The sequence below is a fragment of the Cydia fagiglandana genome, chromosome 24, assembly GCF_963556715.1.
Source record: "Cydia fagiglandana chromosome 24, ilCydFagi1.1, whole genome shotgun sequence".
Classification (NCBI taxonomy): Eukaryota; Metazoa; Arthropoda; class Insecta; order Lepidoptera; family Tortricidae; genus Cydia; species Cydia fagiglandana.
Window position 1 is genome coordinate 3,425,684 of NC_085955.1, and position 22,650 is coordinate 3,448,333.

At 40.5% G+C, this 22,650-nt stretch overlaps 2 protein-coding genes across 2 annotated transcripts in view; both read left to right on the plus strand.

The window, feature by feature from the left end:
* The window catches only part of LOC134676594 (protein slit), a 250,471-nt gene extending 231,442 nt beyond the window's left edge, over positions 1-19,029 (plus strand). Inside the window, exons 21-37 of the mRNA XM_063534987.1 lie at positions 171-280; positions 1,708-1,877; positions 2,220-2,433; positions 3,596-3,735; positions 4,460-4,629; positions 5,315-5,488; positions 6,599-6,671; positions 7,739-7,840; positions 8,964-9,096; positions 10,775-10,884; positions 11,220-11,333; positions 12,936-13,081; positions 14,469-14,595; positions 15,521-15,592; positions 16,672-16,739; positions 17,711-17,845; positions 18,676-19,029. Coding sequence (XP_063391057.1) covers positions 171-280; positions 1,708-1,877; positions 2,220-2,433; positions 3,596-3,735; positions 4,460-4,629; positions 5,315-5,488; positions 6,599-6,671; positions 7,739-7,840; positions 8,964-9,096; positions 10,775-10,884; positions 11,220-11,333; positions 12,936-13,081; positions 14,469-14,595; positions 15,521-15,592; positions 16,672-16,739; positions 17,711-17,845; positions 18,676-18,780 — 2,163 coding nt within the window. The 3' untranslated portion in view covers positions 18,781-19,029. The remainder of the gene's footprint in view (positions 1-170; positions 281-1,707; positions 1,878-2,219; positions 2,434-3,595; positions 3,736-4,459; positions 4,630-5,314; positions 5,489-6,598; positions 6,672-7,738; positions 7,841-8,963; positions 9,097-10,774; positions 10,885-11,219; positions 11,334-12,935; positions 13,082-14,468; positions 14,596-15,520; positions 15,593-16,671; positions 16,740-17,710; positions 17,846-18,675) is intronic.
* LOC134676285 (uncharacterized) overlaps positions 1-22,650 on the plus strand; it is a 181,999-nt gene that overhangs the window by 157,769 nt on the left and 1,580 nt on the right. The window lies entirely within an intron of this gene.

Below are 22,650 nucleotides of genomic sequence, written 5' to 3' on the forward strand. Positions count from 1 at the left end.
ATACATAATTAATATGAGCATAATTTAGTATGAGCGGTTATGTATTTGTTTAATTATTTAAACGTTATTACACATTTTAAGGATAAAATACAAATGGCGGCTTTAAAGCCTAAAGGCAATTTCTACCAGTCGACCATCAGAAATTAAATAAATTATTTCTTAATTTGCAGCGCGACGCCCTCAAAGGCCTAACACAGCTCCGCGTCTTGTCTCTCCACGGGAACAACATCTCGATGCTCGCCGATGGAGTCTTCAGAGACTTGGAGTCCATCTCGCATGTGTAAGAATACTTATTCTTTTACTATGCCAGTAACCATAGATTTCTACTTTGAGTTTGAATTTACATGAAAATTTAATTATTCAAAAAATACTATTTGACGCTGTTTTTAATTCAAAACATCATGGCCCTAAGGTAAGGTGGGGTAAGACTAACATAGTTTATTTTGCTCGAGGCAAGACAAACAGTATACTGGAATCAATTATGTATCGCTGCCATACATGACCCAAAATTTTCTTATTAAGCTATGAGCTTCATCACATCTGATATTTGAGTAATTCTAAGCATTTCTAGCCTGGGAGGCAAAAAGAAGCGTGCGTCTAGTCGGGGAGGGTGGGGTACAATGCAAGTGTCCTGACTGACTGACTCATCAACGCAGAGCCGAAACTACAAAAGATAGAAAGTTGAAATTTGCACTCTAGATTACATTTATAAATTGTACAAGAGATAAGAAGCAATTTTGAGAAATTCAACCCCTAAGGGGGGTTAAAAAGGAGATGAAAGTTTGTATGGGGTTCAAGTTTTATTTTAAGATAGGAATTTGAAACTTAGTAAAAAGGTATATTATTAAAATATAAGAAAACTAATTTCAGCGTTTTTGAAATTTCATACTCTAAGGTGGTGAAAAGGGGGTCGAAAGTTTGTATGGATATCAAAAAAAAATTCGAACGCGGGACTTGAATCTATGTATTTGGGGATATTATTAAAAGACAGTAAAAGTAATTTCAGCGTTTTGTAAAATTCATCCCCTAACAGGGTTAAAAAAGGGTTGAAAGTTTGAATCCATTACAAATCCGAGTAGACGCACATTTCTTATTGCCTCCCAGGCTTGAAATGCTTAGAATTACTCAAGGAACATATGTGATGAAGCTCATTGATTAATAAAAAAAATTTGGGTCAACTTTATAACTGCTTCCGCTAGACTGAGGATTCCATACAAGTGATAGACTTACCCCAAGTAACCTTATATATGTAGAATTTATTACTCTCTATAAATACACTCAACTGATGAACTGGTATGCAATTCGTTACGTTACTTAACATACCTACATACCTTTGGTTTTAACCCGCGACACTAGGTGGTGTTGATTGTAGGCTACATTTTGTAACATTAACGTTTGAGATTGGTTTTTCTTAATGCATATTCTATAATATTTAAGTTTTATATAAGTCCTAAATTAACCAAACAAGGCACTGTTCAAATTGAATTTTCCTGATTTTGCCATTTGGCGCTAAGGCCCGTTCCAGGTTAATAAGAACCCCTTAAAATTACCGGTTGGGCAACCTTTACTCTCACTTTCGAAAGAAAAAAAACTCTCCAGTGAGAATGACTACTTCTTCTTCTTATTTGTCTTACGTATGATGATGATACTGTGAAGATCTACCTACAATTCTACGTACCTACCTATTTATTTTATGTTCTCTTACAGCGCTCTCGGCTCCAACCCCCTCTACTGCGACTGCTCGACCCGCTGGCTCTCCGAATGGGCCAAGAACGCGGGCGAGTACGTAGAGCCAGGCATAGCTCGCTGCGCCGACCCGCCCGCCATGAGAGACAAGCTCATACTTAGCACGCAATCTTCAGCGTTCATTTGCAAAGGTATGTGAGGTTGGTTTAGGCGTAGTTGTTGCTTCAACTAGCCGGTAGATGGAACTGATTTTAATTCTTGGCATAATCTTCTTGGCACAGTCTTTAGAGTTCATTTACAAAGGTAAAGTAGTATTAGCAGTGGGGAGACACTCCTCCTACATCTTCATATTACATGGCAGGATGTCTCTCTCAAACCTGCAACGAATATATCGATTGATCGATACATCTCACTTTGACGTTTTTTATGTCACTTGAACTGCAGGGTGTGTCAAATATATAGACTAATATGATTTATTTATGTGAATTGTGATATTCTTTTATCAGTCTGTAAAAAATCAACATTCGTTCCAGGCAAGCCCCCATCCGACATCGTGTCAAAATGCGACCGCTGCTACAACAACCCGTGCCGCAACGGTGGCGCCTGCTCCGCCACCGCGTCCGGAGGCTTCAAGTGCTTGTGCGCACGCGGCTTCCACGGAGCTACGTGTGATGCGCAGATAGATGCGTGTTATGGCGAGCCGTGTGCGAATGGAGTTTGTCAGCTGCTTGAAGAAGGGCGGTTCCAGTGAGTAGCTTATTTGAGTAGCTTATTTTAAAAGTTGTGACTACTTACCCGCTAGATGGCGTTGTACTCAACTTTATGTAGTAACTATCAGGCTCGTAATTGTTGAGCGCGTCTAGTGGCTTCAAATGCTCATGCGCAAGGTGCTTCCACGGAGCGACGTGTGATGCGCAGATAGATGCGTGTTATGGCGAACCGTGTGCTAATGGAGTTTGTCAGCTGCTTGAAGAAGGACGGTTCCAGTGAGTAGCTTATTTTAAAAGTTGTGGCTATTTATGCGCTAGATGGCGTTGTACTCAACTTTATGTAGTAACTATCAGGATCGTAATTGTTGAGCGCGTCTGGCGGCTTCAAATGCTCATGCGCAAGGTGCTCCCACGGAGCGACATGTGATGCGCAGATAGATGCGTGCTATGGCGAACCGTGTGCTAACGGAGTTTGTCAGCTGCTTGAGGAGGGCCGATTCCAGTGAGTAGCTTATTTGAGTAGCTTATTTTAAAAGTTGTAACTATTTACCCGCTAGATGGCGTTGTACTCAACTTTGTGTAATAGCAATCTTACTTGTTGACGGCGTCCGTGTGGCTTCAAATGCAGCAGTAGAGTAGTATTAAGTCAGTAGGCTATAAATGCTTGTTATGGCGAGTCGTGTGCAAATAGCGTGTGTTAATTGCTTGAAGTTGGGTGGTTACAGTGAATACGAACTTTCCGCTAGATGACGCTGTATTGAACTTTCAATGTGTGTATAATATCGCTCGTAATTACCTACTAGCAGCCGTGGTTTACTCCGCGATTTCGTCGCGTCGCAACAAGTACAGTCAAAGAATTTAATTTCCGACCCATTTCGTACTTTGTCACAGTGACAATCAATATGAAAGCCGCTAGAGACCTCATACGGTTGTCACTGTGACAAAGTACAAAATGGGTAGTAAATTAAATTATTTGACTGTACATCCGTCCCACACCAATTTTGGTGGCTAGCCATAGGCCGCGCGTGGCGCTTGCGCCACCTAGCGGTCATATCTGTCCTAATCGTAACAAACGCGTTTTGTTAGAGAGTGAATCTTCTGTACCTAGTAATTTTATTTATTCTGTGCTACTAGACCAAACGGAATGGTATGTCCCATAATGAGTATTTTTCTATCAGCTTTCACCTTCTTTTTTCCAGCTGCTCCTGCCAGCCCGGCTACACCGGTGTGCGTTGTGAAGTTAACATCGACGACTGCGCAGCGCACCGCTGCCAGAACAATGCCACTTGTATCGATCAATTGGAGGGATACTCTTGCCAATGTGCGCCCGGATATATGGGTGAGAAATTCATAAATATTGCCGTGCACACTAGCGCCACTGCTAAATAATCGTGATTAGTAATCGGTATTTAAAAAAGGGGCCGCTACGTACTGTGTTGTGTATTTAAGTACTTTTTGAATACATCAAACTAGCTTTTATGTTACTGGATTCGTCAATCTATGCGTCCAAGGTTAAAACGGCCGTTTTTATTTTGAGAAAACCAGTTTCAAAAGGTACTTAAATACACAATACACATACAGTACGTAGCGGCCCCATTTTTAAATAATCACGATTATTTAGCAGTGGCGCTAGTTTTCACGTTGATGGGCTCTTAAGAGGGAAGAATAGCTTTGCGATCCTAACGAAATAACGGTACTTTTTCTATGAAGCTCCATTTCGGGAGAAAATGGTTTCCACTAACTAAATCTTAACAAATCACTTCGATTTTGATGTCGATCGCTTCAGCCATATATATTCTCGATTTATAGATAGAACGGACTGCAATGGACTCGAATTTGTTATCTTATACCTTTAAATGAGAAATTCTTGTATATTTCGGGTATCTCGGAACCGGTGCTAACGATTTCGATGAAAATTGCTATATGGAGGTTTTCGGGGGCAAAAAATCAATCTATTTAGGTCTTATCTCTGGAAAAACGAGTATTTTTAAATTATTATATGTTTTCAGATATTATTTGTAAACAAATAGCACGTGTTTTTACAATTTCTCTGTCGTTCTCAGGCGACTTCTGCGAGAAGAAAATCCCCTTCTGCACATCAGAGTTCAACCCTTGCGCCAACGGGGCGACGTGCACCGACCACGGCAGCCATTATTCGTGCACCTGCCCTCGGGGGTACTCCGGACAGAACTGCACCACTAACGCCGACGACTGCGTCAATCATATGTGCCAGGTAAATAACCCCCTTATTTATAAAACTTTACGGGTCTGTTTCAACTTAATTGGTCCAGTACTTTTGGAGAAAATGGGCTGTGACAGACGGACAGACGCACGAGTGATCCTGTAAGGGTTCCGTTTTTTTGTTGTTATAGCAGCAATAGAAATTCATCATCTGTGAAAATGTCAACTGTCTAGTCTCTAGTCTAGCTATCACGGTGATTGAGATACAGCCTGGTGACCTGGTGACAGACAGACGGGGTACTGCGGACAGAACTGCACTACTAACGCTGGCGACTACGTTAATCATATGTGCCATGTAATCTTGAGCGTAACTTGTTAGTTAGTAAGTTTTACTCATAGAGAAAAAAACTACATAGGGTGCTCATTTCATACATCATCATTGTCATAGCGAGAACTCGAGAAGGATAAATTACAACTTTGGAAGCGAAGTTTTAGCAGTTGCTGTCATTTAAATAAAATGCCTAAGGGCCACTTGCACCATCCCACTAACCCGAAGTTAAGCGGTTAAACCGTTAACTCAGTCTCAAATTGTACTGGTAACCATGGTAACTCCAGGTTTAACCGGTTAACTCCGGGTTAGTGGAATGGTGCAAGTGGGCCTAAATGTGCGAAACATTAGGCAATTTAAAAATCTAAATTTTCCAGATTGTTTGTAAAGTTTGATGCATTTTTCGCAGAATGGCGCCACTTGTGTTGACGGCCTCGACGAGTATAAATGCGTCTGCTCCGCTGGTTACGCCGGCCGTTACTGCGAGGCCGCGCCTCACGCTGCGCTCGGAACTTCGCCGTGTGCCCACCATGACTGTGTGCACGGAGTGTGCTATCTGCCCACTGCCGCGCTGGCGCTGCAGGTAGTGTAGCCACACAACGATAGAGGGCGCTGTAGTTAATTACAAATATATTTTATTGTAAGAGCTAGAGAAGTGCAAGAAAAAAGAAAAGAAAGTGCTCTGGAGTTGCAGGCGTCTATTCTATAGGCCACGGTGACTGCTTAACATCAGGCGGCCGTATGTGTGTTTGCCACCATCGTGGTATTAAAAAAGACTGCTTCAGTGGCTCTTAGGGACTTGTAATTTGCTCCGCTGGTTACGCCGGCCGTTACTGCGAGGCCGCGCCTCACGCTGCGCTCGGAACTTCGCCGTGTGCCCACCATGACTGTGTGCTATCTGCCCACTGCCGCGCTGGCGCTGCAGGTAGTGTAGCCACACAACGATAGAGGGCGCTGTAGTTAATTATATATTTTATTGTATATCTATTTTTATTGTATTGTATCTCTTTCTCTTCTGCAGCCAACGCAGTGCAAGTGTTATTTAAATGTCATATATTCATAGACGTTTGACGTTTAAAATAAAAGGTTTTAAAGCAACGATTTTCACGGTTTTAAAGACGATTTAGACTTTTTATCCGTAACTCATGTTAATGGAGTTGTGCGTGACACGGCAGTGCTTAAATCTAGGGACTTTACCCTGTGCCCATCATGATTGTGTACTAAATATTTTAAGAATTTTTATTATTAGCCTATATTGCCCCACTATTGGGCAAAGGCCTCCCTCTTATTCTTCCACGTATCCCTATCCTCAGAAGTTTCCCACAAGTCTCTGTCAAAAGCGTCAAGCTCGTCCCGCCATCTCCGACGAGGTCTACCGTGACGCCTTACAATTTGTGGGACCCAACGGGTGGCTGTTTTGGCCTACAGGTCTTCCGGCATACGGCTGACGTATCCTGCCCAATCCCATTTGAGCTTGGCGGCAGTTTCAGCTACATCAGTTATTCCAGTTTTGGAACGTAGTATTGTATTTTTAATGCGATCGGTTAATTTCACGCTCAGAATACTACGTTCCATGGCTCGCTGACAAACCTTGAGTTTGGATTTCTGAGCCTTTGAGAATATGCTGAATATGTATTTATATTGATAACTGTGTACACGGTAGTATAATTAAACCGCAGTGGCTGTTCTACAGGACGACATTATGATGGAGCGAATGCACAACGCGCCGGGCGACTACCTCTGCAAGTGCGCGCCCGGCTACTCTGGTACGTAATAGGGCGCTAAAAAAAAAAATCTGTAAGCCCGATTCTCACAGATCCCGGTGTTTTTGAGTTCTTTCAACTCAGAATCACTAGCATATTCAATTCTGATGATAAAATAAAATGTCCCAAAAATTTCTATGAAAATTGTACATTCCACTACGTCACGCACATAAAAGTGAAAACTTTTTAACACGACAGGTGGTCAAATTCGAAATTAATGTTTCGCTGTGATTTTATTTAACGATTAAACCAGTATTTTATTGCATTTTACATTGTTTATCGACAAAACACCTCTTCAGATAGGTATCTTAATTAACTATTCATGATGCCGTACACATAAAAAAACTAACTCTGAGACCTTTCCGAGTGCACACTGACACTGTTACACAATGTTAAAAACGGGCAAAATTCATGAAAAACCTTAATTTGGCAATAACTCGAAAACCGTGCCACTTTTACTGGGGTCATGTTGAGTTGGTTTGGGTCCTCTTGGCCTGGTCTACCTCCAGTGTCACTGTGACGTGTGACTGGGACACCCTGTATGTATGTGTATGTTATTATACACGGTGTAACATGAGTAAACCGAATAATTTTAACCACGCATTTCTGAGGTCAAAAGAAGTAAAAAATTTAATGAGTTTAAGTCAATTTCGCCAAAAAAAAAATTTTTTTGTTTTGTTTTTTCAATTTTTTGAATGCATTTGCACATAAATAATACATGTTATTGGTAAACTTGTCACTTAAAATTGATTTTTACATTTTTTTTTCGTAGAACCTACTTTTTGCAAAGTGTTACTTGTCACTTTTTGACATCTATCAATAAGGATATTTAGACTACGTCCCATAGCAGCAACATCGCCATCAAAAAGGCCTTTTAACACTATGTAACAATAAAAATTAGTTTTTTTTTTAATTAATAATATCTCTGAAATTAGGCGAATTTCAAAAAAGTTTATAGGACATTTTTGTCTCCAAATATGATCAGGAATACGCTGTTAAAATTATTCGGTTTACTCATGTTACACCGTGTATAATAAATGAATTTCCTTTTACCAACGTATTATTTACAGGCCGCCTCTGCGAGTACCTCACATCGCTCACATTTAACCACAATGACTCATTGGTTGAACTCGAGCCACTGCGCACGGCACCCCAAGCTAATGTCACTCTCGGTAAGCGCCACTTAACTAGTACAAGCGCCATCTAGTGTATTAACAAAAACCAAACATAATTAGAGGAATATTGTTAAAGTAAATTATGTAGTCAGCCGACCAGTGTTGCCAACTTGGCATAATTGATGCCAGATCTGGCATATTTTCACATGCTTTGGCACCAAAATTTTCCATTTAGCATCTGGCATATTTTTTAGCATAATTTAGTCTAAGCCAAGTTTGCACCAACTTGGCAGCAGCAATATGCGCCATCGCCTTGTGGTTCATATTTTCATATAAATTTTGACTTTTGTGGACGAATGGACGTCGACGGACTATATAAAGTTGGTCAAGCAGATCTTGTCAGTAGAAAAAGGCATCAAATTTGAAAAATCTATATCTTTTAAGTATCTAATTTCAAGTTGACATTTTAGCATTTTTTTTAGCATATTTCTAAAAACGTTGGCATAATTTTGGCATAATCTAGACATTAGTCTAGCATTTTTTCAAAATCCGAGTTGGTAACACTGCAGCCGACCTAGCCAAGATTACAATCGCTATCGCTTCGACAACGAAAAGAATTATGACTCTCTATTACTGTTCCATATTAGTGCGATAGTGACAGTTGCGTTTCGATCGCTACGAAGCGTAAACGATTAGTTGGCTACGCGACCAGTACATTTGCTGCCATCTTTCGACACAAATGATATTTGACGTTTATCCTTATTTTTTCACTGATATGTGTTAAATTTGTTAAAATGTTAAAAAGCGCCATCTACTCGAGAGTAGAGCAAAGGTATGGCGCCATCGCTTGAAAAGATATTCTTGACTCTAGAATAAAAACTTTATTGGGACATAAAAATACAAACTTAATTACTTTTATATTCATATTATAATTAACCTAACTTAAGAAGAAAAATAAATAAAGAAATAAAACTAAACTACATGCAATGTAAAACTTAAAATAATCTTATAAATAAAAAATGTCGCTGTCATGTGTTATGGTGCCCAGTAGACTGGCAGCGTTACCTCGTTGGATGGCCAGACTTAGTCTCTGGCCGAAGTAGCTGCCAGCCCTCTGGTCACCAGACGCATCTATAAGACGCTCGGAAATGTCATTATATAAAGATTGGCTGTGTTTCAGTATTCAGCACAACTCAGCACCACGGCGTGCTGATGTACTTTGGCGACAATGAGCACCTCGCTGTTGAGCTGTTCAACGGCCGCATACGCATCAGCTACGACGTCGGCAACCATCCCACTTCCACCATGTATAGGTAACTATTACTTTCAGTATTCAGCACGACTCAGCACCACGGCGTGCTGATGTACTTAGGCGATAATGAGCACCTCCCTGTCGAGCTGTTCAACGGCCGCATACGCATCAGCTACGACGTCGGCAACCATCCCACTTCCACCATGTACAGGTAACTATTACTTTCAGTATTCAGCACGACTCAGCACCACGGCGTGCTGATGTACTTAGGCGATAATGAGCACCTCCCTGTCGAGCTGTTCAACGGCCGCATACGCATCAGCTACGACGTCGGCAACCATCCCACTTCCACCATGTATAGGTAACTATTACTTTCAGTATTCAGCACGACTCAGCACCACGGCGTGCTGATGTACTTTGGCGACAATGAGCACCTCGCTGTCGAGCTGTTCAACGGTCGCATACGCATCAGCTAAGTACATAGTATTACTTTCCTATAGGCAGTACCGTCTTTACCATGCGGGCACACGGGCCCGTACCCATGGCCCCCATCCTCAGGGGGCCCCGAAGGACAGACAGTATAGCAGTATATTTGATTACCCATAATAAATAGGTCATAGTAGAAAAATGTTAGTTTAATTCGCTTTAGCTGAGGTGAGACCATTTTGTGGCACTTTCTCTTTTTTATGTTTCGCTGTTCTGTATAAGTTTTTATTTTGTGTTTAAAGTTTGTCCTCACGAATAAAATTATTTATATTTATTTACTTTGAAAAATGGTCCCAAATTCTTATGTGCCCAAGGACCCCAGCATAGTTTAAGACGGCCTTGCCTATAGGACTTCGAAAATTATGTTTATAACTCCACTTTAGAGGTAAGGTACTAGTGCTCGACATACTAATGCCCAATAGATGAACACCTTGCCTCTATTGACAATGACTTAAGTTTCATGATGACATGTATTGGGACCGCGTCGAGCACCAGTACGTTTACCTTACTAACTCTAAGACTGGTATTCCGTAAAAAACCGGGCAAGTGCGAGTCGGACTCGCGCACGAAGGGTTCCGTACCATAATGCAAAAAACAAAAAAAAAGCAAAAAAAAAACGGTCACCCATCCAAGTACTGACCCCTCCCGACGTTGCTTAACTTTGGTCAAAAATCACGTTTATTGTATGGGAGCCCCATTTAAATCTTTATTTTATTCTGTTTTTAGTATTTGTTGTTATAGCGGCAACAGAAATACATCATCTGTGAAAATTTCAACTGTCTAGCTATCACGGTTCGTGAGATACAGCCTGGTGACAGACGGACGGACGGACGGACGGACAGCGAAGTCTTAGTAATAGGGTCCCGTTTTACCCTTTGGGTACGGAACCCTAAAAAACAAGGAATTGGGTTAGCAATTTTATGACCTACCTATAACCTATGCTGGCCATCTATGAAAACCTTTGACAGTTGCCAATAATATTCTGAAAGTAGTCTTTTATCTCTGGAAAGTTAAAAGCTTTTGATATATATATACATCTTAGTTGACATAGACCTTAGTAGTCAACCACGAATATTATTCACGTTAGGGCCACGACTTGTACCATTCACTAACCGGGGCTAACCGGTTAAATCTGGTGTTACCATGGTTACCAGTACAATTTGATACTGGGTTAATGGTTTCACCGGTTAACCCCGGGTTAGTGGGATGGTGCAAGTGACGCTTAGTTACCTACCTTAACTTTTTTTTCTTAGCTTTGAAATGGTGTCAGACGGCGCGTACCACAAGGCGGAACTAGTCGCAGTCAAGAAGAACTTCACTTTGCGGGTCGACGACGGACCGGCACGCTCCATCATCAATGAAGGTAACGCGTCTCTCTATCTAGCGTCTAGAGTACTCTAGAGCAGCGACCTCTCACTTGCGGCCCACGAGCCTCCCTGGCTATTTTTTATGTATTATTAACAAATTACAATGTCTGATAAAGTCATAAATACTAACAAAGAGCGGCCGGCGTCAACTTCGGTAACTACTATTTGGCCCTAGGCTGTTAAAAGGTTGCCGACCGCTGCTCTAGAGGGACGAATGCTAAATCTTCGAACACAAGGCGGAATGAGTGCGGATAATCTATAATTATATATTAAGTTATTCAATGTTCGGTCTTCCTTATTTTTTAATGGTTTAACTAGTTGAATATTTCAGGCAACAAGGAATACCTTCGGCTTGAGCGTCCCATGTATATCGGTGGCGTGCCAGAAGATGTCGCCAGGGACGCGTTTAGCAAGTGGCATCTCCGGAACATTACCAGCTTTAAAGGTAATCTAAAGTTTCATTGATTTTGTAAGATACTGATTTAAACTTTCACGATTTTTACACATTATTTAATTGTACAACGGGACATAATTGCGTATTTAAGTTTTAAGATTTACCTCCGACGTTGTGTTGTGTTGGGTATTGTGTGTCGACAGAGTAACATCCCTAGTGCGCAAAACGTTCAAACTGATAAACAAGACCAAGTGCGGGTAGTTCGAAAAATTCGCGCGGCTAGAAGATGTTGATGACGGGGACAACGCCGTCCTCGAAACGTCGGAGGTAAATCTTAAAACTTAAATACGCGATTAAGTCCCGTTGTACAATTTAATAATTTTGTAAGATGTGTGAAACCCAAGATATCTTTAATCAAGTCCTTTTGGTTTTTGTGACAACAAAGAGTACTGAAAATAGGTTCCAATTGGTCCAATACACATCAACCTATCCGAAATCAAAGATTTTTATACAAAATAATACGTATCTGCTGGGGTTACTATTAAGTATTATTAAGGTTATTATTCAACTCTAGGCATTTTTCTTATCAAAAAATAATTAAAATATCGAATTTTCTCTAAAGCGCCCTCCAGACTATGCGCGTGAATCGCGGGCGAAGCCGCGAACGCGAGTGTGGAGTCTAGTTCGCTGATATGCGAAATCGACTCCAGACTCGCGTTCGCGGCTTCGCGCCGCGATTCGCGCACGAGTGTGGAGCGGGCTTAAGACATGGCTAAAATGTTCAAAAACCTAGGCTATGCTTTGCATATATCTACCAAACACGGAGCAATACTTATATTGTATATTTATTTATATATATTCGGGAATTCGGGGATCTCGGAAACGGTTCTAACGATTTCGATGAAATTTGGTATGAGTATCGGGGTTTTCGGGGGCAAAAATCGATCTAGCTAAGTCTTATCTTTGAGAAAACGCGGGCTTTTGAGTTTTTATGTTTTTTTTTTTTATTATTATGAATGGGCTTACTCATGGCCACAGACTAGCCGAGCAAAGCTCGGTCTCCCAGATATTCTAAGTCAGCGGTCGGCAGCAAGCGGCCCGCGAGCCCGCCTGGCTATTTTGTATGTCTGCTAAAGTCACAAATATTACCAAAGTGCGGCCCGCGTCAACGTCGTTAACTACTATTGTGGCCCTCGGCTCCTAAAAGGTCGTCAACCGCTGTTCTAAGTTCTTCTTCTTCAGTCGGTCCCTCAATACTCAGGATCGTGACATCATATCCTTCTGTTGAAGACCAGGACCCCTATTCGACAAGCGACGTTTGACGTATCGTGTTGATCTCCCGTTGATCTGGGAAAAATCATAAGTTCTCGAATACGTACAATGTCAAAATTTGACATTAACAATCCACAGTTAGGGTGACAAGCAAACCAAACCGAACCACCCTTAGTTTAGAGTTGAGTTTTGGTTGTACCAAATGATAATATCCACCGTTGATGGAATCATCACTCAGTATGCAATAAAATCAACTGTTGATTTGACGTGGATGCGAAATCTGACAGTTGTACGTGTCGAATTTGGCCCCAGGTTCCTCCATAGGGTTCTGGTGGTAGGGTTAGGGTTTGTTCTAAGTTATGACGTAGTAATTTTCCCCAGGTTGCGTGAAAGAAGCATGGATCAACCACAAGCGGGTGGACTTCGTGAACGCGGCGCGCATGGCGCGCACGGCGGCGGGCTGCGGCGACGACGAGCCCCCCCCGCCCGCGCCGCCCGCCGTGCTGCAGGACCCCCACCACTCCCCGGTCAGTCTATAACACAGACAAAACATCCTCCACACTGAGCATAGTCGCGCTACCGGGTAGCGCGACTATGCTTACATTTGCGTACATTTTAATCCTCAATATGTCAAACGAAAGTGACGCATCAACAGATATGAAAGGATGCGTTTAAAGCGGGTGAACGTATCTTAGGTCGATTTACGGAACACTCACGTCGATTTAGTCGACTTCAGACCTAAATCGGTGTGAACCGATTTGTGAAGTCGAATCGTAACATCGCTACGCTACCCCCTCTGCCACGCATACGGTAATTTTACTCCACGTTCGAGTCGAAAGTGTCTTTGTGTGACGTCCGTGTCTTTGAACGGACCAATCACGGCACGGGACTTCGCTCGCCTCGTCCCGCGCACCCCCGCATTTTTGGCATCATCGGTTGCATGAAATAATTGCTCTAAACTCGGTCTAGAGTATTCCTAGTCTATGGTAAATAATAAAAACAAGGGCAAAAAGAATACTTACCATACGGTTTTCACACATTTTACCCAAATTCCTATTTAGTGTGCGTACGAAAACTTTTTTCGAATTATTCACCGTGTGTCTTGTCCGATTGTCCGGTTGTAGTATATATAAATATAGACTTAGGGTTATTTTATTTTTCAGCGTTAGTAACGTTTTCAAGTTTATACCTAATTAGGATGAATAGCGCGAGTAGCGTGATGATAAGAAAAGGACGAGCGAAACGATTGTTTTTTTAAGTCCATCTTAACCGAACTTAATGATCTGGCCGACTAGGGTTGTAAAAAAACGGTTTTTTTCTGACTTGAAAAAAAAACATGAAAAAAAACCGTTTTTTTTTTCAGGAGTAGGTTATTTTTCAAAAGTATGAAAAATAAAAATTTGCAATGCAGTTAATACTTTTATACGGTTGTTTTATTGTTTTAGACTTTATGTTAACCATTTAATTAAATTAATTAATTAATTATTAATTTAATTTAACAACCTTGATTAATAACAACATAAATGAAATCTGTAGTGGTAGTTATCGCAATTTACTATTGGCAACACCAACGCCTCTCGTCGCCGCATCGGGGAATTCAGGGATTCCCCAAAAATTGTTTTGTATACTGAACGTTATGGAATTAAAATGTACGTTGTTACTATTGAGCATATTTTTGTTCATCTGAAAACAAAACCTAATTTAGAAAAAAAACCATGGTGCCAGGTTTTTTTCATGTTTTTTTTTCATAAATTTGAAAAAAAAAAGACATTTGGTTTTTTTTTCTATTTGCAACCCTATGGCCGACTAGCCGACTAATCGGTGCTCGGATGGCCGATTAGTCAGCCAAATCAATAGTCGGTACATCGCTAATTAAAAAGTTAGTTTTAAATGACATATGGTATTTCGTTACAGGATCCCTGCGTGCCGAACCCGTGCGCGCGCGGCGGGCGCTGCGTGCGCGAGGACGGGCCCGCGGACTACTCGTGCCGCTGCCGCGCGGGCACCGCCGGCGCGCAGTGCGAGCTGCGCACATCTATTGGTAACTACATTACTATAGATGGTCAAGCAAATCTTGTCAGTAGAAAAAGGCGCGAAATTCAAATTTTCTATGGGACGATATCCTTTCGCGCCTACATTTTTCAAATTTGCCGCCTTTTTCTTGAGAGAAAGGCGGCAAATTTGACAAGATCTGCTTGACCCAGTTTATCTACCTACTAGCTTTTGCCCGCGACTTCCTCTGCGTGGAATCATAAATTTAGGTAGGTAGCTAATATTTATTCAATCTGCGTTTTGTTGATTCCCCATAACCTCCCTTTTCACCCTCTTATAGGATGATTTCTTGAATGAAAACTACCCTATGTCCTTCCCCGGGACTCAAACTATCTCTATGCCAAATTTAAACTAAATCCGTTCAGCGGTTTAAGCGTGAAAAAGTAACAGACAGACAGACACACTTTCGCATATAGTATGGATGGATATGGATATATGTGTACACGGCTCTCTGTCACTCCGCGATTTCGTCGCGGCGCTACAAGTACATGCGACCCACACCAATTTTGGTGTCTAGCAGTAGTAATTTCCGCGCACCGCTGCGGAACGGACGCCTGCTCGCGCTTGCGCCACCTAGCGGCCATATCTGTCGTAATAGACGCGTTTTGTTAGAGAGTGAATCTTCTGTATCTTTAGGTACTTAAATAAAAGTAAACAAACAATATACACATTTTCGGGTAGTCATAACAGTTATTGATTAACCAATCAAATACAAAACCACCTGGATCTGTCACTGAACGACCTGACTAACCTACATTATTTGATCGTGTAATGTTTTCATCTACCCTCAACTGGCTTAAGAAGGCATTTGAGGGTAGATTTTGTTTACTCTTCTTTAAATACCTAAAGATACACTGTTATTTATTCTGTGGCTCCGTATATTGCGCGCTCTATTTTAACCTTTTACCCCACAGGGGGCGCGCCTGTGATCACTCAGAAGATGCCGCAACGTAAAATGGCTATCAACAACGTCCAAGCTTCACCAGGTATGATATTCCGATTCTATTCTTCATTTCAGGGCTAGTTCCTTACTTAAATATTGTTTAATACATGGTATAATAATATCCGGGACCCGGATATGTCCTTAAACCACGTCCAAGACCACCGGTGGACGGGCAGCAGCGTCCCTCAAATTCGGTGTACTCGACTGCGATCGCCAACCCGCCTGCCAAGCGTGGCGATTATGGCATTCACCCCCCATCCGGTACGTATGGAGGTCCAAGGGGAAGGCCTATGTTCAGCAGTGGACGTCTTATGGCTGAGATGATGATGATAATAATATGTTCCGCCTGGTACTCTCTTCTGACCACGTGACTGACACAAGCCTACGTCATCATGCGACAGCGCTAGGTATATAATAATATGCAATAGCGCTATACAAAGTGGCAATGTTATTTGTGACGTAGGCTTGTGTCACTCTGGGAAGAGAAGACCATGTTTTATTAGACTATGGTTTAATATAACTTTCCGCCATAAAAGCGCTGGTGGCCTAGCGGTAAGAGCGTGCGACTTTCACTCCGGAGATCGCGGGTTCAAACCCCGGCTCGTACCAATGAGTTTGTCGGAACTTATTTACGAATTATCATTTGATATTTGCCAGTCGCTTTTCGGCGAAAGAAAACATCGTGAGGAAACCGGACTAATTCTAAAAAGGCCTAGTTTCCCCTCTGCGTTGGAATGTCGGATGGCAGTCGCTTTCGTAAAAACTAGTGCCTACGTCAAATCATGGGATTAGTTGTCAAGCGGACCAGGCTCCCATGAGCCGTGGGAAAACGGGTTAACGTGAGGAAGAAGAAGAGTTGAATTGGGAGCCCATATATGAAAAGTAGCCCCCATAAGGGGGAGGCCTATGTCAGCAGTGGACGTCTTATGGCTGAGATGATGATGATGATATGAAAAGTACGCAATCACTAACAGTAGGTATACGAAATCTTAATTTAACCATTACATGCGACGAGTAAAAAATGTATACCTATATATACCTAACTATGGTGGATATAAATATCACATATGTGACATGGTGAATATAGCATTGTTGTGACATTTGTATGTTCGTCTGTCCCAGCCGCCCCGTCTCACAAACAGCAGGCCGAGCACGCGCCCGCCGCCGCACCCAATGGAGCATGTCGTAAGGTATGTTTAAGACGAAACAGGAGCTGAGTTTTAAATATTTTAGGTAAATATACCCGTCTCGCTAACGGAAGCAACTCTTAAAACTAGTGCGATAAGGACAAGGTGAAAAATCCTGCGTAAAAATCTCAAAAATGAGGTTTCGTACTAGACTGTTTCCTCCTTCAAAACTTAACCATGAATTAACGTCTTATATTTCAGGGCCCACTCAAATTTTCGCTCGCGATCCACCAATGGGTCGCGACTAGGGAATGCAATCTCGCACCAAGATTGGCGATTCGAGATCTCGCACGAAAAATCTGAATCGAGATAGGGTATTTCGCGATCTCGACCGTCACACTTTCGAGATCGAGATTAATCTCGACGAGATCGAGATCTATCTTTCAATCTCGTCCGAGATCTCGAAAATATTACTCAAGATCTCGACCGAGATTGTTAAAATCGAGATTTCCTGTCAACGAGATTGAATCTCGGAAATTCGTGCGAGATCTCGCGAGATCTTGAAATTGCGAGATCGAGATTGCATTCCCTAGTCGCGACCCATAGTTTGGAATGCTGATAGAGTCTGACCAGCGAGTCGTGTCACAAGCTATTTTTTAAATTCTTTATATGGCAACTTTTTTCCTTTCAAATAAGCTGTCAGTTTCAAGCTGTCATTTAATTTCATAGTAATTTTAATAACAAAACTTCCGTGAGACACAGACATATTAAATATCTTAAGAACGGGTCACTTTCACGTATTTTAAGTCGAAACATGTCCTCGTCTATGTCATGTCTATGGTCCTCGGTACGGAGTGAAACATGTCGAGCGTTTTTCGACTTAAAATACATGAGTGACCCGTTCTTAAGATATTTAATAATTTCACAGTAATTTTATTGCCAGGTGCGGTTTTTATTGAAATTCCCGCGTTTTTTTGTCCCACGACTCGCTGGTCAGACAGACGAACCATAGATAAAACATATATTGTTTCCAGGAAGCGACTCGCGAATACATAGTGGAGGGTAGCTGCCGCAGCCGCCGCGCTGTGCGCTCCGCGCGCTGCGCCGGCGCGCGCAACGGTTGCGGCAAGCAGCACTGCTGCGCGCCGCGCAAGACCAAGAAGAGGAAGGTATGTGTCTGTCTGTCTTTGCGCACTGTCTCATGTGCTCGTGTCATTAAGTATAATCGTTTCCAGTTCGAAACACCGCTTAAGCTTCCAATCAGGTTGTAAAGATCACTAAAGTGATAGCCTAATCTAGTTCAAGTCAATGGACTACTCCAGTGACGAGTTTTAGTTTATCCGGTTCGAAGGACCAGTTTCGTAGAGTGTATTATTTATAGATTCATATTGACTAATTTCTGGAAGTCCTACCATAGTAATTTTTCGTAAAAAATAATGTTTTAAGCATCAAGGGGTTATTTAAAGTATTAAAAGTAAGCGCGCAAGACCAAGAAGAGGAAGGTATATGTCTGTCTGTCCTTTTCGCACTATCTCACGTGCGTATTTAATCGTATCCGGTTCGAAGGACCGCTTAAGCTTAAACCAATCAGTCTGGAAAGATCACTTTAGTGTTTAATCTGGTTCAAGAGATTATACCAGTGGCGAGTCTTATTCTATCCGGTTGGAAGGACCAGTTTCGTAGGGTATATTATTTATAGATTCATATTGACTTATTTCTGGGAGTCCTACCATAGTATTTTTTCGTAAAAGATTTATGTTTAAAGCATCGAGGGGTTATTTAAAGTATTAAAAGTAAACAGACATTATCATCTTATTTTTTTGAACAAGTATTCTTAGGCCCAGCTGCACCATTCCACCAACCCGGGGTTAACCGGTTAAACTTAGAGTTGGCATGGTTACCAGTACAATTTGACACTGGGTTAACGGTTAAACCGCTTAACCCGGGTTAGTGGGATGGTGCAAGTGGGCCTTAATGTAACAAACTTACATTTCCACAGATCCGACTGGTCTGCCCCGACGGCACGCGCATGAGCAAGGACATCGAGATCGTGCGCAAATGCGCGTGCGGCAAGAAGTGCGCGCGCACCACACCTTTCCACTAAAGACTGTAGGATTGTAGACCTTAGGCCCAAAGGCATTTTACAGACAATGGCATTTAAAAAGGCTAGGCTAGTCCAAGTTGGGTTAAAAACATTATTGTGTTACGTCTTTCCTTTAGACATACACAATAAGAGTTAAGGGCTATAAAGGTTAATTTTCTTATTTAACCCTTATCCACGTGAAAAGGTCCTCCTTTTATTTGGAGAACTATGATAAAATCATTACTTACATGCCCACAAGCTGTTAACTATTGCCCACAGGAGAGAAAAATGTGCAGTTCGCGCGAACACACTGGTTTTCTCTCCTGTGGGCAATAGTTAACAGCTTGTGGGCATGTAAGTAATGATTTTATCATAGGTAGTTCTCCAAATGACCTTTTCACGTGGATAAGGGTTAAATAAGAAAATTAACCTTTATAGCCCTTAACTCTTGTGTATGTCTACAGGAAAGACGTAACACAATAATGTTTTTGACCTAGTTATACTCATAAGGCTCAGTATCCTATTTTTAGGATACTTTTAATGTCATTACGGTCCTCGAAGACAATTTTAAAACCAGACACTTTATACTAATACTTTGGAAATAATTGTCCTAACCTATAAAAACGTCGACTTTTCTATTGAATATCTCTATAAAAATTATTTTATTCCGTTTCTAAAGTAAATTGAATGCCATTTGCCTGTTAATACTGTACATTGGGCCATATTGGGCCTAACAAAAATTGACTGTGGACTTGTTAGTTTACATAATGACTGAATAGTTTTTGTATAAACTAACCCCGGCTACACACGTTAACTATAAATCGACAACGATTTGCCATACACACGGTAGATAAAAATGCGCAAATCGGACTGCACAGTTTAATCGCTACGATTTATAGTTACGTGTGTACCGGCATAACAAGTTTACAGTTGTACTCCGTTTTAATTTTTAACTGACAACACTGCCCTTTTCATAATAAAATTTACCTTTTAAATCTCATTAGAAAACCAAATTTCCCAGAATAGTATTTTTTTCTGAACTGGCAACATTCTTGACAGGAGTGAAGCAACGCGCCAACTGACAATAATTTCGAGCGTGAAACTTGTTTGTAGCGATATGTCACGGGTAGACTTGATGAAATAACGAATTTACCAAATGTACATGTACGAACGTAGTGGCGGCCTAAAAAACGTAAAATGTAAAGGTTTCTCAAATATATAGTGAACATTTAGAATTATCTTTAGAGGTACCATTTGCAAATTAGTAGATATGTTTATTTGTCTGTACAAAAATTAAAAAACAAATACCGACACTGCTACTATTTATGCAAATGCGAAGATAAATAGAAATACATTTAAAAATAAAAATTGGTGGTTATTGGTTACTTGCACTGTATTCCATTTTAAAACAATATCTACAGTATTTGATACACCGAATGAAGATATCTACTGATTTATAGATGGTATTACCAATATTGTAATAAGAACATAACCTCACTTTTTATAAAATATTTAATAGGATCGCGTGTAGTTTTAAAATATTCATCACGGTATTTTATCACACTAGACTAAAACTGTACTAAGAATAGTATATCCACCATTTTTATTACAGCAAAAACTATCCGTAAATAAAAATAGCAATGAAATTATTAATTATGTGTTCATTTAATGTAATTATAATTAATATTTATTATTTTAAAGTTGTTTAATTAGTATTCTATAGTTTTAAGTTAGTTAATAATATTTAGCTTTAATTAATTCATGGATCAGTTTAAAACAGAAATATATCAAATCGAAAACTTAAGTCTTGCCAGCTCTCTTTGAAGATTGCCATAATTTTCTTATATTCTACTTAAAAATCATTGTTTGGCCTATCGTTGGCTTTAAAATAAGTATTCGTATCACAAAGTTAAGATATAATAAGCCATGATAAAGTAGTTATAGTTAATATTAGAAATGTACTCATATCCGTTTGTGACTGAAGTTCTTTTGTAAAATAAAAATATATAAAATATTTATTGCCATTTTGTTGCTAAAGTAGGCTTATTAATTGTAAATTTATTAGGTGTTAAGAGTATGTAAATCTTACTGTTTAGTGTAACGTGTATTGCATTCCGTATTTATTTCTACCATTGTGGTAGTTTTCTTTTTCGTATGGTATCCCTGGAGATAAAACTACCAACCACTAGGTTATAGCAGGCAACACTTAAAATCTGTAAAATGTTTTTACAGTACATATGGTGCTACTTTACCGCTCTAGTGCGGTAACTACCACTAGTATACATGCGTATGTCGGAAATTTTAAGGGCCATAATATATGTACTGTAAAACTTTGTACGGTCTGTCTATTTTGACAGCAAAACAAGAACTGTTAAATATTCACACAACGCATTTAACGACCTAAAATATTTTATATCAGTATTAAAAACTAACAACCAATAGAGAAATCTATCAAAACCAGTACCTTACTTAATGCAATGAATAAAACGTAATAATGTTGCCATTTGAAAATATTCTTGCCATATATTGTTTCAACAAGCTACCACGAAATTGGGTATGTGGAGACCGTGTGAGCTAACTTGGCATTGACTTTCAAGGAACAGTGTGTGGAAATGCTGTGCAAATATGACGATTATTGTGGCCTTTCCACACTATGCTCTATAACCCTTTGACCACCAAAGATATCAGCCATATAAAGTTTACAATTTTTTAATTTGAAACTTATTCTATAAGTATGTTAGAACGAATTTTGTTTGTTTTAAAAAGCAATGAAACAAAAGAAATGTTACTTTATTTAGTTCATGGAAGGTTCAAATTAGGTTGCACGAATATGTACATTGTAAGGTACATTTAGTCTCAGGAGATACAACACACTTAACTGAATACCTATAAGTAAACCTGGCGGCTTAGCACGGTAGCCTTTTTATCGCTTGTCACCATGCCTGTCACGTTCTAACAAGTATGTAAGTGCGAAAGGGACGCGCTTAGTGATAGTCGATAAAAATGGAACCGTGCTACGCCCGCTGGTCAAAAGGTATGGGTTTTGATGGATTTGTCTGTTTTAGTTTAAGTAGATGTTAAGTGTTTTAATTTGTACCTAGTTCGATGTGATGCTTAAACACTCATCTCTATACAGATGTAGTGCACAATTACTTTCCATCGTATTTTCACGGAAACGTACGAACGTGTCTTGCTATTTCAGTCAGTCTCCGTATAAAAAGTACTGAGGTTGACTGAAGTAGCATGACAGATACGAACGCTTCCGAGAAAATACGATGGAAAACAACTATGCACTACAATCACTACCTACTATTCTATTTCTGTTTTGTATTTTTTATATTTCACATAACTATTTCATGTCGTTGCCATGCTGAAATTGCTGAAGAGGTCTATATTGGGGCTATCTGTAACAAAATTAGGAAACACAATGTTTTTATGCTGATATATCAGCGAAATATTAATTTATATACCACACATTTTTAAACTAACGTGCGCAGTCATGCGTATTTTTTTTGTTTAAGAACCTTAAAGCGTTTAGTAACTGGGCTATAACCGCGAAAATCGAAGTTCACAAATTGCGGGGATTTTTCTCTGTCACTCTAATTACGTCGTCGTTGGAGTAAAAGAGAAAGATCCCCGCAATTTACGAATTTCGATTTTCGCGGTGGCCGCTCTGGAGACGTCATGGCTGTCATTCTGCCGATTTTTGCGGGGGAGGGGACGACAAATGTATTGCTATTTCTACATGATTTCTACGTAACGTACAAATAGCCATGTCAGTCCATACAAAGCTCTTAAGGCGACTCCAGTTAAATGCTCTAAGTTAAGAACATAATTCGATTTCTAAAAGTATAGTTTAGAGATGAGTGGCTTATATCGAGTGATGACGTC